Raw genomic sequence first — 13,779 nt, 5'->3', positions numbered from 1 at the left:
TCTCAATGATGTAAATAGGCCCTGTTTTGGCTGTAACTGTGAGGTTGAATTAATACCTCTTCGGAACAGCTGCAACAAAAACCCAAGCATTATAAACACGGAAATTATTGCGGGACTGTTTCATCAGACCTTACTCATTTTAGCAAGGCGTACCTAATAAAGTGAAAACTGAGTATTTCGTATAAACATGATTGAAACCATCAAAAGATGGAAAGGATGTGGTTCCAAACACTGGATAGTGCACATAATGCCTCGTGAATGTGAATGCTTCACACTGGTAATTTATTTTAGAACTAAAACAGGTCTTACTGATCTGTGGAGCTGGTTTTATACTTGAAGGAGCATTTAAATGATTCTGAAACGCCGCCTTGCTTCAGCTTCTCAGTCGTGAATGTTTTTGTTCTCTCTGAGATTGAAACTTGACGTGTTTAGTGTTTGGATTGTTAGTCTGGAAAAGCAAGACATCTGCAGGTGTTATTCAGTTAGTAAAAATCACACAGCTCTATTCTTTTCTCTGCCGGAAAACAGTTTCCAGGGTTGTTCGGCGGCTCTGCCGTCTCACAAACTGATTTCTTGTTTGCCGCTTTTGCTCGTTTTTCCCCAGATGGTCAACACCACCAACCTGAGCTACACGGTGCCAGATCTGAAGCCCAACACGCTGTACGAATTCTCCGTCATGGTGACCAAAGGCCGCCGTGTCAGCACATGGAGCATGACAGCCCAGGGCACCACCTTTGAGACCAGTAGGAGCACTGCAGACACGCAGACACAAACAACCGCGCATAAACACACACAGCACATACATGAGTACAAAGACACGAACACGACACCTACGGTGTAACGAGCCCCCCTGGCTGGCTCAGGAGTGACATTGTACTTCTTGCCGACCAAGGAAGGAGGAGGGGCAATGCTTGAAGATTATCAAGCAAGCTGTGACTCCACAGTGTAGTCCAGTAAAAACCAAAGACTGCCATTAACCCAAACAGTGAAAAGTAACTAAAATAGAAATTAAGGAAAACTGCAGCAAAGTTGGGGATTAATTGCAGGTGATAATTTAAGGAGAGTAGGTAGGGACTAACCATTCTTCCAAAATGTAATAATATTAATAGAAATACAGTTTATATTAAACTCTGGACCAGGTGTCTCAGCCTGAAGAGCAGTAAAAAAATTCATGGATACAGTCAGTCTCCCTTAGACTACTTTTGGCTGGTCTTTCATTCAGGAGGGGTAGCCTGTTTGAAAAGCCATAAACTCCCTTTGTGTGTGTGGGTTTGTTTGTTTTTTAAAAAAAAGCTGGCTGCATAACTAACAGGTAATCAACCAACAAGCAAACTCTCAGTACCTGTACGACTTTAGCTCTGTGGGTGAGCAGGCAACCATATGGCCAGAAGCCAGTGGCCCAGGTTCGAATCCAACCTGGGGCCCTTTGCAGCGTCTCCTACCCCCTCTCTCTGCTTTCCTGTCTGTCTCCACTATCGCTATCAAATAAAGGCAAAATGCCAAAAAAAAGATAATATTTAAAAAAATAATAACCTGCTTTGAGATTACTAAAAGAAAAACAATTTCTTTTAATCTCTTGCATAAATATTTTTGAGTTTTCTAAAGGAAAGGTGAACAGCGTTTTTATTTCAGCCCACCCGGGGTTTGTCTCACAGCTGAGGAAATGGATGCTATTGTGTGCGTGTGCATCATCAACACACCCACACACACACACAAGTATAGTATATAAAAACTGTAGCTTTTTAGTCCAGGGGGAATACTATCAGCATAAAACTTTCCACATTTTATTTATATCCTGAAATGAAAGTTAGTAGTAGGAACATGTGCATGTGTGTTATTTAACCTTCTCATCAGCTCGAACAATGTCTCGTCTCCATCCCTGTCACAGCTCCGAGCTCCGCCCCGAAGGATGTGACTGTGGTGAGCAAAGAGAACAAACCACGCACCATAATTGTCAACTGGCAGCCTCCCTCTGAGGCCAATGGAAAAATCACTGGTGAGCCCCAAAGCCTCTCTTGTCCTTCACACAGATTTCTCACTACTTATTATTTTGACCATTTTGTAGCATCTCTGCACTGCAATGGACTCACATTTAGGTGAAGAATTGATGTGCAGATTGTGAATATGTCTGGGAGCTGTCTGATCACCCAGCTGCAGACTGATATTTTTTCTGTAAAAGTAGATATCTTTCAGAAAAGTATGTAAATGCATCACTCATGCTCTCCTGTTGGGGCTCTTAAGAATAAAAACAATATCTGTGATCTTACTTTAAAACTACATTTTAAACAATTGCTCGTTGTTCTTGGCGTCTTCTTTTGTAGGCTATATCATCTACTACAGTACAGATGTAAACGCCGTGGTCCACGACTGGGTTATCGAACCAGTGGTGGGCAATCGTCTGACTCACCAGATCCAGGAGCTAACGCTGGACACCACCTACTACTTCAAGATTCAGGCCCGAAACTCAAAAGGCATGGGCCCCATGTCTGAGCCCGTGCAGTTCCGCACTCCAAAAAGTAAGTTTATGTGACGCACGTTTTTCACATGGCAGCATTTACAGACTGTTAAACAAAGTCAAAGGTCCATCGGTTAAATAGACGTTTAAGCTCTCTAACAAAAAGAAATGAGGACTGTGAGATGTTTAGTCATCACGTAGCTTTATGCATGTGTAAATAGGCAGCTCTTGGCTAACATATACACAGTACACAGCTTCCATAGCTGCCGTTATGTCAGGGCTTTGGGTTAGTCGTGGTGTTACTCTGCCCTCAGCTGTCTAAAAATCAACAAATGGGCCTTCAAGATTTTTGTTTTCTCAGACACAGTGACCGTCCTCGGATTGCACCGGCGTATTTATGTGATGTGATTTAAATTACAGATGGATTTTTTCCATAGAACATTCAACACATCATATAAGCTTAAATACATTTTATTCCAAACACCTTTGAGCACTTTTTCTATTGCTGCGTGAAACTCGTGAGCTATAACAAGGATGCTTTTCAAACCTTCTTGATTAATTTGGCTTGGGCTGCTAACTGATGAGTCTGCTAAGCAAATGTTGTAAAGAATATTGTAGGTTCAGTTTGTTTCTGCTTCTTACGGCTGATTTAGGTTTTAGCTGAATATATTTCATAAGCATCCACTCTTTTTAGAGAATGCTAATATTTAGGGCATAAAGTCAGTGTGTGTTGACTGTAGGAAGGTATTATATATATCAGTGTGTGTTTTAACTTCTGTATATGTTTTTCAATATACTTTCCTCTAATGTCAGTCTGGTTGTTTCTAGCATACTCTGTTTGGCTGCTGTCTGGTTTTCCTACTGGTTTTCCTTCCTATAGTTTTGCCCCTCTCTTCCTCCTCCTCACAATCCCCATCTCTCACTTTATTTCTGTCTCCCTCGCTGCTGTTTTCAGCTAACCACTTTTTTGCTTTTTATTGTCTCTCCCTCTCTGCTCTCCCTTGGCCTGTTAAGCTGAGTCCTCTGACAAAATGGCTAATGACCAAGGTAAACTCGCTCTCCACACTTTATCACTGCTGGACCGCACCCCCTAATGTTTCTCTTTTTCCAAGGACCATCTTCTACGCCAATTTTTTTTAAAAAAAGAAAGAAGGAAAGAAAAACTTAGTCCGTGTGACTGTGCTTGTGTAGTTTTTAAGATAATAAACATTTGACAGGCTCTATGTGGTGATAGAAAAGACCATTAGAATGACTTTTTGTTTTTCACCTATCTTGATTCAGCCTCAAATCTCACACCAAAGATGGGACCTTCAGGAAACCAACCTCCACGGGACCCTGTTCCACCAAGTAAGATTATAATTCCTCCTGCCTTATTTAGTGCTCATGCTCAGTTGTCATGTTGTCAGACACTACAGTCGTGCTGTAAACTGGACAAAGTTTCCCAAAAGTGTCCCCACGACTGAACAATGTAACTCAACCAACTCTTAGAAATGATCATAGACTAATAATTTATCACTTAGACGTGACTTATAAGTAACTATAGCCTCATATTTGTTTCAGTACAAATTTAAAACTATTTATTCTGATCTTGCATTGAATTTTTTTTTCTGTTGAAGTTCATACAGACATTAATGCGTAAAAGTTTGCACTCTAACTTTGATTTTCTCTTGCCGAGGAATTAAAGATGGGGAAAATCATATCCTGGTCATTGTCATAATCATCTCAGTGGGAGCCTTCACCATCATAGTGGTGGTAGTGGGGGCTTTCCTGTGCACGCGGCGCACCACATCCCACCAGAAAAAGTAAGACGCACTGTCCCGCTTTTACATTGCATGCTCTCTTTCTGTCTCTTTGTAATATAGATCTTCTCACTCTGTTTTATTAACCTACAGATCAGCTCCCTCCAGTATCTTTGACTGTTTTGCTGCTGTCGCTAACAGCTCTGTGTTCTCTCTGATAGAAAGCGGGCTGCCTCAAAATCTTCCAACGGCTCTCACAAATACAAGGGGAACTCCAAAGACCTGAAGCCACCCGATCTTTGGATTCACCACGAGAGGCTGGAGCTTAAACCCATGGACAAGTCGCCAGACCCCAACCCAGTCATGACTGAAACCCCCATTCCCCGCACCTCACAGGACATCACCCCTGCTGACAGCGGATTGGAGAGCAACCCCCACCTGCAGCAGAGGCGCAACTCCTACCGTGGTCAGTCTTGCTCAAGGCGGAGACTTAAAATGTGATGTTTTGGGAAAAGGGATGAAAGCGAAATGCCACCCTTGCTGCCTGAGCTTACATGCATAATAACATTGAGTAGACCTCTCTAGTTTGGCTGCAGACAGAAAACTACATTTTAAGAGTGTGACTTAAAAAAACGATGATTTTCAGGTAGGAATGAGGTAATATCCTCAGGTTTGCTTTCAGGAGGTTGCTGGAGGAGTCCTGAAGAGGTTTTTGTGTCATGAGTCAACACCTGTTCAATTTCTGTTGTTTTCCCGTGATTATCATGCAAAACATTTCATGCTTTTCATACATGCTGCCCATTACTCGTCATGATGCAGGTTTCTGCAAGTACAGTAAAGCTACTCAATGTAACTGTGACATTTAAAGATACAATCAAAACCCAATTAGTGCATTGATTAAGGATCCTGAGATCAGACGGATCGTTAATAAAAGGGGGGGAAAAAACGACAATCAATAGGGTAGCAGCTCTTTCTGATTGGCTGGTGTCCACCGTACCTTTTAGGCCACGAATCAGAGGACAGCATGTCTACACTAGCAGGCCGACGAGGGATGAGGCCTAAAATGATGATGCCTTTTGATGCGCAGCCGCCTCAGCGTAAGTGTGTGCGTGTGTGTGTGTGTGTTTGTGCAGTCGATTTGGAAACTCCTCACAAAACAATATGAAACTAGAGCACACAAAGTCTTAAGTTAACAACTTCCAAATGTTCCTTGTGGTTGTCTAATTAGAAAACATTTCATGCTTCTCGTGACATGTTAATGTTTCTGGGGATTTTTTGGTTTAGTGACTAAGCTGACAGAGAATATTGAAGTGTGTGTGTGTCACAGAAAACTGCATGTGTACATCTCATCGTCATCATCCTCATCACCAGTTGGTTAAACATCTTGTTGTGTTTGTGTGTCCGTGTATTCATGTCCATTTCCATTCACAGCCGTGATTAGCGCTCACCCCATCCATTCCCTCGATAACCATCACCACTATTATCACATGGGCAGCCTGTCGTCGGCGACACGCAGCTACCTCTACCACCAGGGCAGCGGGTACCCACGCCCGCACACCTGCACCCCCATCTCTCATCTAGACAGGGTGGACTCCACAGGTGAGACACTGCCCCCTGCTGGACAGCACGAGGAATAACAAAGAGGACAAGGGCACTCTTACCTTATGTCATAACCACTCACAGATTTGTCATTTGCTTATTCATTCCCATGCCGCTACCACCTTATGTTCATATTTGAGTTCTCCATAGTGTTACTAACCACTGTTGCTTTCCTTCCTAACATACTGGCTGTGCTCTTTACCAAGATAAACAAGGGAATGCAGTCGGATACACTATATTGCCAAAAGTATTCACACGTCTGCCTTCACATGGATATGAGCTTCTTAATGCATAGGATTTAATATATTGTTGCTCCACCCTATTGCAGCTTCAACTCTTCTGGGAAGGCTTTCGAAAAGGTTTAGGAGTGTTTCTTCTTCCAGAAGATCATTTGTGAGGTCGGACACTGTTATATGAGAAGACCTGACTTGCAGTCTCCGCTCTAATTCATCCTAAAGGTGTTCTGTGGGGTTGAGGTCAGGACTCTGTGCAGGGCAGTCAAGTTCTCATCCATGTCTTTTTGGGCTTTATGCGCTGGTGCGCAGTCATGTTGCAGGAAGGGAACAGGAACAGGAAGGGGCCGTCCCCAAACTGTTCCAAAAAAGTCAGGAGTATGAAATGGTACAAAATAGCTTTGTATGTCGAAGTATTAAGAGTTCCTTTCACTGGAACTGAGGGGCTGAGCCCAACTCCTAAAAAATACAACCGCACACCATAATCCCCACTCCACCAAACTTTACACTTGGCACAATGCAGTTAGACAAGTACCGTTCTCCTGGCCATGGAAACCCATTCCACGAAGCTCTCTACACACTGTTTTCGAGCTAATCTGAAAGTCACATGAAGTTTGGAGGTCTGTACCATGTCTAATCATTTCCATATTTTTATAGTAGCACAGTTGACTGTAGAATATTTCGCAGCGATGAAATTTCACGATTGGACTTGCACAGGTGGCACCCTATCACAGTACCTACGACTGAGCTCCTGAGAGCTGCCCACTCTTTCACAAATGTGTGTAGAAGAAGTCTTCATGTATAGGTGCTTGATTTTATACACCTGTGACCACAGAAGTGATTGGAACACCTGAACTGATCTGGATGTGTGAGTGAATACTTTTGGCAGTATAATGCACAAATAACTAGTTATAGTGAAAGAAAAATAGAAGGCTGAACTGGTGTTCAACTGACCTGAAGTCATTTATAAAGGTAGACCACAAGTTGCAGCTTCAGAAATGTTAAGATGTTTGCTTTTTATTGCTACTGAGCTTTTGAAATTATTTTCCTTAAGATGTTTGCATGCTCTTATTCATGTTTTGAGGAACCTGGATATTGCTATAGAACTGGGATACTGTGAGATGTAAACGCAAAGAAAAGACCACTGGGATAGGATGAACTGAAACCTGAGTTCATATGTATATTTACAGGATTCTAAATAAGACAGGTTTCTCAGCTTCTCGTGTACAGACTCACAAATAGAAAGTTCCATGACAGATATTTAGATTGGCGACAGCAAACCCAAAAATGAAAGCCTAAAATTCCAGCTTTAATTATTAATTATGACATTTTCTTGGTAACTTTCTACAAGCCGGTTGGCAGGCACTGGCATGCCGAAAAATGTTTTAATCCTGCAAACCCGTATTCTGACTGTCCCCACCTGCTGCCTCCTCTCCAGAGTCTGTGAGGAATACTCCCAGCTCTGAGCCCGCCCCTCCTGCCACCGCCTCCTCCCAAGCCTCCTGCCCCTCAGAGATCCTGGCTGACCCAGAGGGCAGCTACCACGGCTCCACCACCACAGAGGAGGAGCCTAGCTACTCCAGCAACCTGCCCCCACTCCGCTCAGCTCACCCGCATGCCCACGCCCACCCTCTCAAGAGCTTCGCTGTACCTGCAATCCCAGCCTCCAGCCACCCATCCTATGAGTCTCCCGCCCTGCCCAGCACTCCCCTGCTCGCTCAGACCGGTGAGCCCTCATATCACTGACACCCACCAAGCTAAACAGAGTTGAATCAGAATTTTTCTAACTAGCTCTTAAAAAGTCTTTGCGAGCTGAAAAAAAATTTTTTTTTAAAGCACTGGTGTGTGTTGCGTTCACTGAGTGTAGTATTTTCGTGTGACCTTTCTTCACTCAGGGCCTCCCACTCACCCGCATGTTGTGAAAACAGCCTCCATCGGAACACTAGGAAGGACACGAACACCGATGGTGGTCACCGTGCCCAACGCCCCCGATGTACCAGAGACCAGCAAGATGCTAGAAGATGTAGACAGCGTGAGTACAGCGCCCCACACTGGCTGCTTGTAGTAAGGCAGTCTGATTTTTTTTTTTTTTTTTTTTGGTAGGCCTGATGATGGTGGTGAATATTTGATATTATTTTTGCTGCTTCTTTTGGGTTGTTTTTTTAAATGATACCAATCACATTCCTTCTAAATCCATGTCAGGTTTACTTTGGGCACTGGATGATACAGTTACTTTCAGCTGAACATTGGTTTTAACCACATTTTCTGTTTGTTCTCTCTCTCTCTGTTTTTCTTTTTTTGTATTCTTTCCAAATTCAATCTCACCATGTTTTTACTTTCTCTTTTTTTTGTGGCGTTGTCGGCTCTCCTTTGGTCATTTCATTTAACCGTTAACTACCGATCTTAACAAAAAAAACAAACAAACAAACAAACCCATAACTGGAATGATTTTTAATTTTTTGCCATTGAACCTTCTCTCTGCCTTGATTGGCTGTTGACCGTATGTTGGTGTTGGCTTCTCTTGGTTTTTTTCCTCGACGTCATGCTTTTGTCTGCTGCCTCTTTCTGTTTTTGTCCTTTTCCGACCCTTCAGTTTCATTGATCCACCCAGCCCCCCCCCCCCCCCCCCCCCCCCAGCTCACCTCACCCATGCGCCCCCTTTGCCAAACTCCTCCCTGTCCTCTGTGAAAGATCCCTGACTGATCCTCTCCTCTCCTTTCCTTTCCTCTGCTCTCTTCCTTCCCTCCTTCCAGGTGCTTGCCTCCCTCCCCCCCTGCCCCTCCCCCGCCCCCCGCAGTAACCCTGTTCCTCTCCCCCAGAGCTACGAGCCCGACGAGCTGACCGAGGAGATGGCCCACCTCGAGGGCCTGATGAAGGACCTGAACGCCATCACCACAGCGCCATGAGCATGCACTTGCACCAAAACACCACACACAGACAGACACACACACAACCACACACTCTCTGTCACCCCCCACACACACATACAGAAAGTCACACACCCTAAAGAAAAAAACACAACCAAACAATACAAAACAAATCAACAAAACCTTCGGAGCCAGAGGCTGCTGGACACAAAATGGCTTCTCATCCCCACGAAAAAGAAAAAAAAACTCTCGCGTCTCCCCCTGCAGAGAAAAACAAAACTTCCAGACTGAAACGTAGGAATTACTTTTTCCTTTTTTCCCCGGCTTACCTTGCTCAGTCTCAGGAAGGAGATTGCCATGTGAGGGAAGAAAAAGTGAGACAACTTCATCTTTATATGAAGAACCATTCTCAGAGACTATGAACTTTTAAAAAGGAAAAATAAAAACAAACAAACATTGGTCGCTTTCAACCGGAAGATTGTGAATTTTTTTTTTTTCCTCAGCAAAAATGGTAGTCATTTTTTTTTGTTTGTTTGTTTGTTTTTCGGTGCCGAACACTCTCGCTTGAGACGGTTGATTCAGTGTCAAGTCCAAAAAATATGCTGGTTTTTGATGTATGGTGCTCATGCGGCACAGTCTACACACAGTGTTTGTTTGATTAGTGTTTTCTTTGTGCATTTTGTATATCTATTGGACAGTTTCAGTGAAGTGAACGTTGGATTTCAGCCTCCTCCTCCTCTTTACCAAGCCTACATTATTCATCAACTTGTCTTTTGTCTTTTACCCACGTGTCATATGACTTTTCATTGGTTTTTTTTATGTTATTGTATTATTTTTTACATAAATATCCTTATAAACATGTACATATGTTTTTTTGTTTGTTTGTTGATGTTTTTAATGTTTCCCATCATTTCATTATTTTTATTATTATTATTATTATTATTATTATTATTATTTGGGATGGAAGTGGGATAATGAATGAGTCCTGAAGCTCAGTTTTTCATATCAGCAGAGGAGAGAGAGACCTGGTGCGTTTCTACAGTACATTCTTCTCTGAGGTCGCGTTGCCACCCTTTGTACATGAAAGTGTTTTCCAGTTTTTGGTTTGTCACGGGAGCTCCGTTTAAAAAAAAAAACAAAACAAAAACAAACAAAAAAAAACCTTACCAACGCGCAGGTATGTCGGCGCCATGGAGATGACTCTGCTCTGCGTGGATGGTGTCACTCAGCTGTCACCATCGGCAGCTGCTTCTTCATCGTTCAGTGGGACTTGACAGGATCTCCTCGCAGGTCAGGGGTACCGAGGACTCAGGGCGCTGGTCCCCCACCCCACCTAAATTACAAAAAAAACATCTACAGCAACAGTCGAGTTGTGTTTTATACCAGAAGTTAAGTCGAATGTGTGTTGTTTTTCCAAAAAAACAATATTTGGTTTCAAGCATCTGTACTGCTGAGCCACGTGTGTGTGCGTGCATCCCCGATCCCCGGCAGCGCAGGAGTGTGTTTGCTGTTTTTCCATCACCGTGGTTCTTCTACAGATGTTATCAGATGCAAAGATGTTGGCCTTTTTGAAGGGGACTCCCAATTTGTTTTGTTTTTTTTACATGGTTTTGTATGAAGAAAAAAACGAAGCTTGTTCTATACACAAATCCAATATTTAAAAAAAAGGAGAAAAAAAAAAGAAACTAGTTTTTCATTACTCTCTTACCCAAAGAAACTTGTCATTTGCGATCATAGTAATTTGCTCTACTTTTGTGAATACCATGTTTCTCATACATGTACATCGTCATGAATGTCAATATAACTGTAAGAGATTTTAACTATGGATACAAACAAGGAACAAGTTTTTGTGGGGCGGCACGTCGGGAGGGACCAGGGTGGGGGTTGACGGACAAAAGTGGGAGAAAGAGGAGCGGACTCCATTTGGGAAATAATCTATTGAGTTGTAAACAGTTGAACCTGTATTGCACTTTTTCACAATTTTTGGAAAGTACATTTCTTACATATCTTGTGTTTTAAATATCGAAAGCTGTTTGTGTAACGTAGTGTCCTAGGTAAGCAGCAGGCAGCTGGTCTTTTTTTTTTTCTTTTTTTTTTTAATGTTTATTATTATTATTATTTTTGTTTTTTGCTTCAGAGATGATATGGATTGAGCGGCCAGGCGGTTTATACTCTGCAGCTCACGATGAGGAATTCTGTTGTTGCTTGTTCATGTACAGAGCTTTCTTTGCTTTCTGTAGAAATGGAGAAAAAAAATCTGTGGCTTTTTAAAAAATGTCGGAAAAAATGTTTGGACAAAAAAAAGAGGAAAAAAAAGATGTTTTTTTTATTGGTGCTCCTATACATTGTGTATACAAACAATTATGAATACTAACAAAGTAACCGTGTCTGCTCGTCTTCTTTTCATCAGACATGACGCCCGACAGGCATCATTGGTATACATACATACTCCAGAGATGAGCGAACACCGAAGAGTCTCTAACCTTGGGCTTTACATATCTTTCGGTAAACGACAGGTCAAAGATTGCTATTCAGGCTTGATTTACAACATTGAAATCCTTCATTAAAAAAGCAGGGCAGCTGTCATTTCACCTCATAAATTTAACAATCCATAGAAAAGGACTGCCTATGTCAGTTTGTACTCTATCATGTGTTTATTATGAGATGGATTCACCTCACATGATAGGGAAAAACATTTGGGTTTTATTCACAGTGTGAACCTGAATCTATGTACACGTGACAAAAATTCTTCCATCTATAGACGTGACAACATCCTGTATGTGAGGTCAGCTGACGGAAAGTCATTTTTTCCACAGTCAGTGCAGTTATGATGAAATTTCTCTATTTTTGCATTTTTAAAGCTGTGGATTTTACTTAAAAAAACATGTCTATTAGTCATGCTTTTTGCTGTTTTCTGCAGCATTCGCAGCAAAACAAAAAAAGCAAAATAAAACTACTTGTTTTGATCTCCACTGAGAGGACAGTCCAAGCGTGCAAAGCCAGTATAAAACGCATTTGTAAGAGTGTGCATAAACTAGGTATTGGGAAATATTACGATCTGGCAAAGACATGTAGAAAAATGACCCACTAAAAAGAAAATATATAGGCTAAAAATACTTTACTCAAAGAGTTGTAAACTGTGATATCTTGTCTACAGGATATGCCCATAGGGTGCGAAAAGCCGACATTTTTGAGTTTGTCTATGTTCATCTCAGACCAGATAAATATTATATAGTCTAGATCAAGATGTCAAACATGAGGGTGGGGGCCAAAATCGGCCCAACAAAGGCTCGGGTTCAGCCCACTGTATAGCTTTGGAACAAGTGAAGGACGCCGAGGTTTTAGACTTTTAACTATATTTTAATAGTTTTTTATAGCATTGCTGCGAATGAAGACCTCACTCATGAGTATTCATAAGGTAAAAGAAAAAAACAGGTTATTTCCTGTAAATTAACAAAAGCTTTGTTTTATAATTACAGAAAAGTCTGTGCAATGAGCTGTCTGTACAGTAACTTTTCTATATCATGTATAAAAACTGAGATATATTGTTGAAATTGCACGCTGACACAAAGGTGAGTTTAACATGTCCAGCCCACTTAACATCAAAGTGGGTTGCATGTGGCCCGTAATGTAAAATGAGTTTTACATCCCTGTTCTAGACATTTAAGAAACAAAGTGCCCTGAATTGCAGAACACCACCATCTGCCTGACAGTCTCCTGCTACTGCTTCACTACTACTAAAACAGTCTAATGCAACAGTTCAGTACAAACACCCAACCTTCAGGTTAATAAGTTCAGTTTTTGCCCTCTGATCTAGCCACATAACACTGACATTTGATCATCAGCGGTCACGTGGTAAGTGCACTCCTATGGGAATTACACCTTTGAACAGGTAAAATCATGTCACCTGAATGTAGACCAGGAGTGTCAAACTAATTTTACATTGCGGGCCACATACAGCCCACTTGGATCTTAAGCGGCAGGACCAGTGAAACTGCCCTTTCTGTCAATGTAAAGAAGTCACACATTTAACTGTTTTTCTACATGTTAAAGAAAGAGCTTCTGTGACAAAGAAAGAACTCTGTCAGCATGACTCTTTGGACTTAAATTGTAAGATATAAATGTGTACAATTACAAGAGACTTTCTGGTAGCTTATTGCCCAGACTCTCCTTGTTGTGTGGTTGTTGTTGTTTTAAAACTGTAGTCATAAAAAAACAGATTTCTATAGTAGAAAGTGGAAAAACAAACTTCCGTTTTTCACAACGTTACAGAGGTTTTATTACAGACATAGCTAAGCGTTTCGCAATTTGGTATAAATTTTGAAAGTTGAAATTTCTTTGGTGCTGAACTGTAGAAATTAGGCTTTCTTGTCAGATATAATTTGTGTGTGTGTGCGTGTGTGTGTGTGTGTGTGTGTGTGGGGCGGTGGTGAGGGCAGCGACCGACAACACTGTATACAACGGAAGATTGGTGCGTAATAAGCAAGCAAATAAGGCAGAAAATAGAGAATTTTCTTGGGAAACTATGGTCTTGAAGCACACTGAGAGATGGTGCTGTGAAGGAAGTGCGAATTTATGGGTGGAAACAAGGCAGGCAAAGTAAGTGGAAATTCATTACAGTGTTTTTCAAACGTGAAGTGTAGTGGTCTTGTTTTGCTGCTGGTTCAGTGAGTTTTGGTTGGAGGGTGACAAAACCTGCCGTTTCGGAATCTGTGGGATGTCAGCTTTTCACACCCTATGGGCATATCCTGTATAGGTGAGATCCGGGCTTTGTGTTTACATCTTTTTGCGGAATCTGTTTAGCTGCTTGTTAATCATTAAGCCGTTTTTGCTTTTTTGGTGGTCTTTGGTCTTTGACGTTTCTGTGGATACCACACATGTCTATA

At 41.9% G+C, this 13,779-nt stretch overlaps 1 protein-coding gene across 11 annotated transcripts in view; it reads left to right on the top strand.

The window, feature by feature from the left end:
* neo1a (neogenin 1a) overlaps window positions 1–9,002 on the top strand; it is a 154,116-nt gene extending 145,114 nt beyond the window's left edge. For 4 of the 11 annotated variants that reach the window (XM_026162423.1, XM_026162398.1, XM_026162433.1 and 1 more), the window contains exons 18-29: window positions 605–743; window positions 1,889–1,996; window positions 2,322–2,516; window positions 3,470–3,502; window positions 3,737–3,802; window positions 4,131–4,257; window positions 4,416–4,660; window positions 5,199–5,291; window positions 5,626–5,793; window positions 7,465–7,752; window positions 7,922–8,058; window positions 8,780–9,002. In XM_026162423.1, coding sequence (XP_026018208.1) covers window positions 605–743; window positions 1,889–1,996; window positions 2,322–2,516; window positions 3,470–3,502; window positions 3,737–3,802; window positions 4,131–4,257; window positions 4,416–4,660; window positions 5,199–5,291; window positions 5,626–5,793; window positions 7,465–7,752; window positions 7,922–8,058; window positions 8,780–8,932 — 1,752 coding nt within the window. In that variant the 3' untranslated portion in view covers window positions 8,933–9,002. Of the gene's footprint in view, window positions 1–604; window positions 744–1,888; window positions 1,997–2,321; window positions 2,517–3,469; window positions 3,503–3,736; window positions 3,803–4,130; window positions 4,258–4,415; window positions 4,661–5,198; window positions 5,292–5,625; window positions 5,794–7,464; window positions 7,753–7,921; window positions 8,059–8,619; window positions 8,649–8,779 lie in introns of those variants that run through there. The other 7 variants (XM_026162467.1, XM_026162457.1, XM_026162424.1 and 4 more) reach the window with 5 other exon arrangements.
* Window positions 9,003–13,779: the final 4,777 nt, after the last annotated feature.

The sequence above is a fragment of the Astatotilapia calliptera genome, chromosome 1 (assembly GCF_900246225.1).
Source record: "Astatotilapia calliptera chromosome 1, fAstCal1.2, whole genome shotgun sequence".
NCBI classification, from domain to species: Eukaryota; Metazoa; Chordata; class Actinopteri; order Cichliformes; family Cichlidae; genus Astatotilapia; species Astatotilapia calliptera.
Note: the sequence above shows the minus strand (reverse complement) of the source record. Positions and strands in the feature narration are given on the sequence as shown.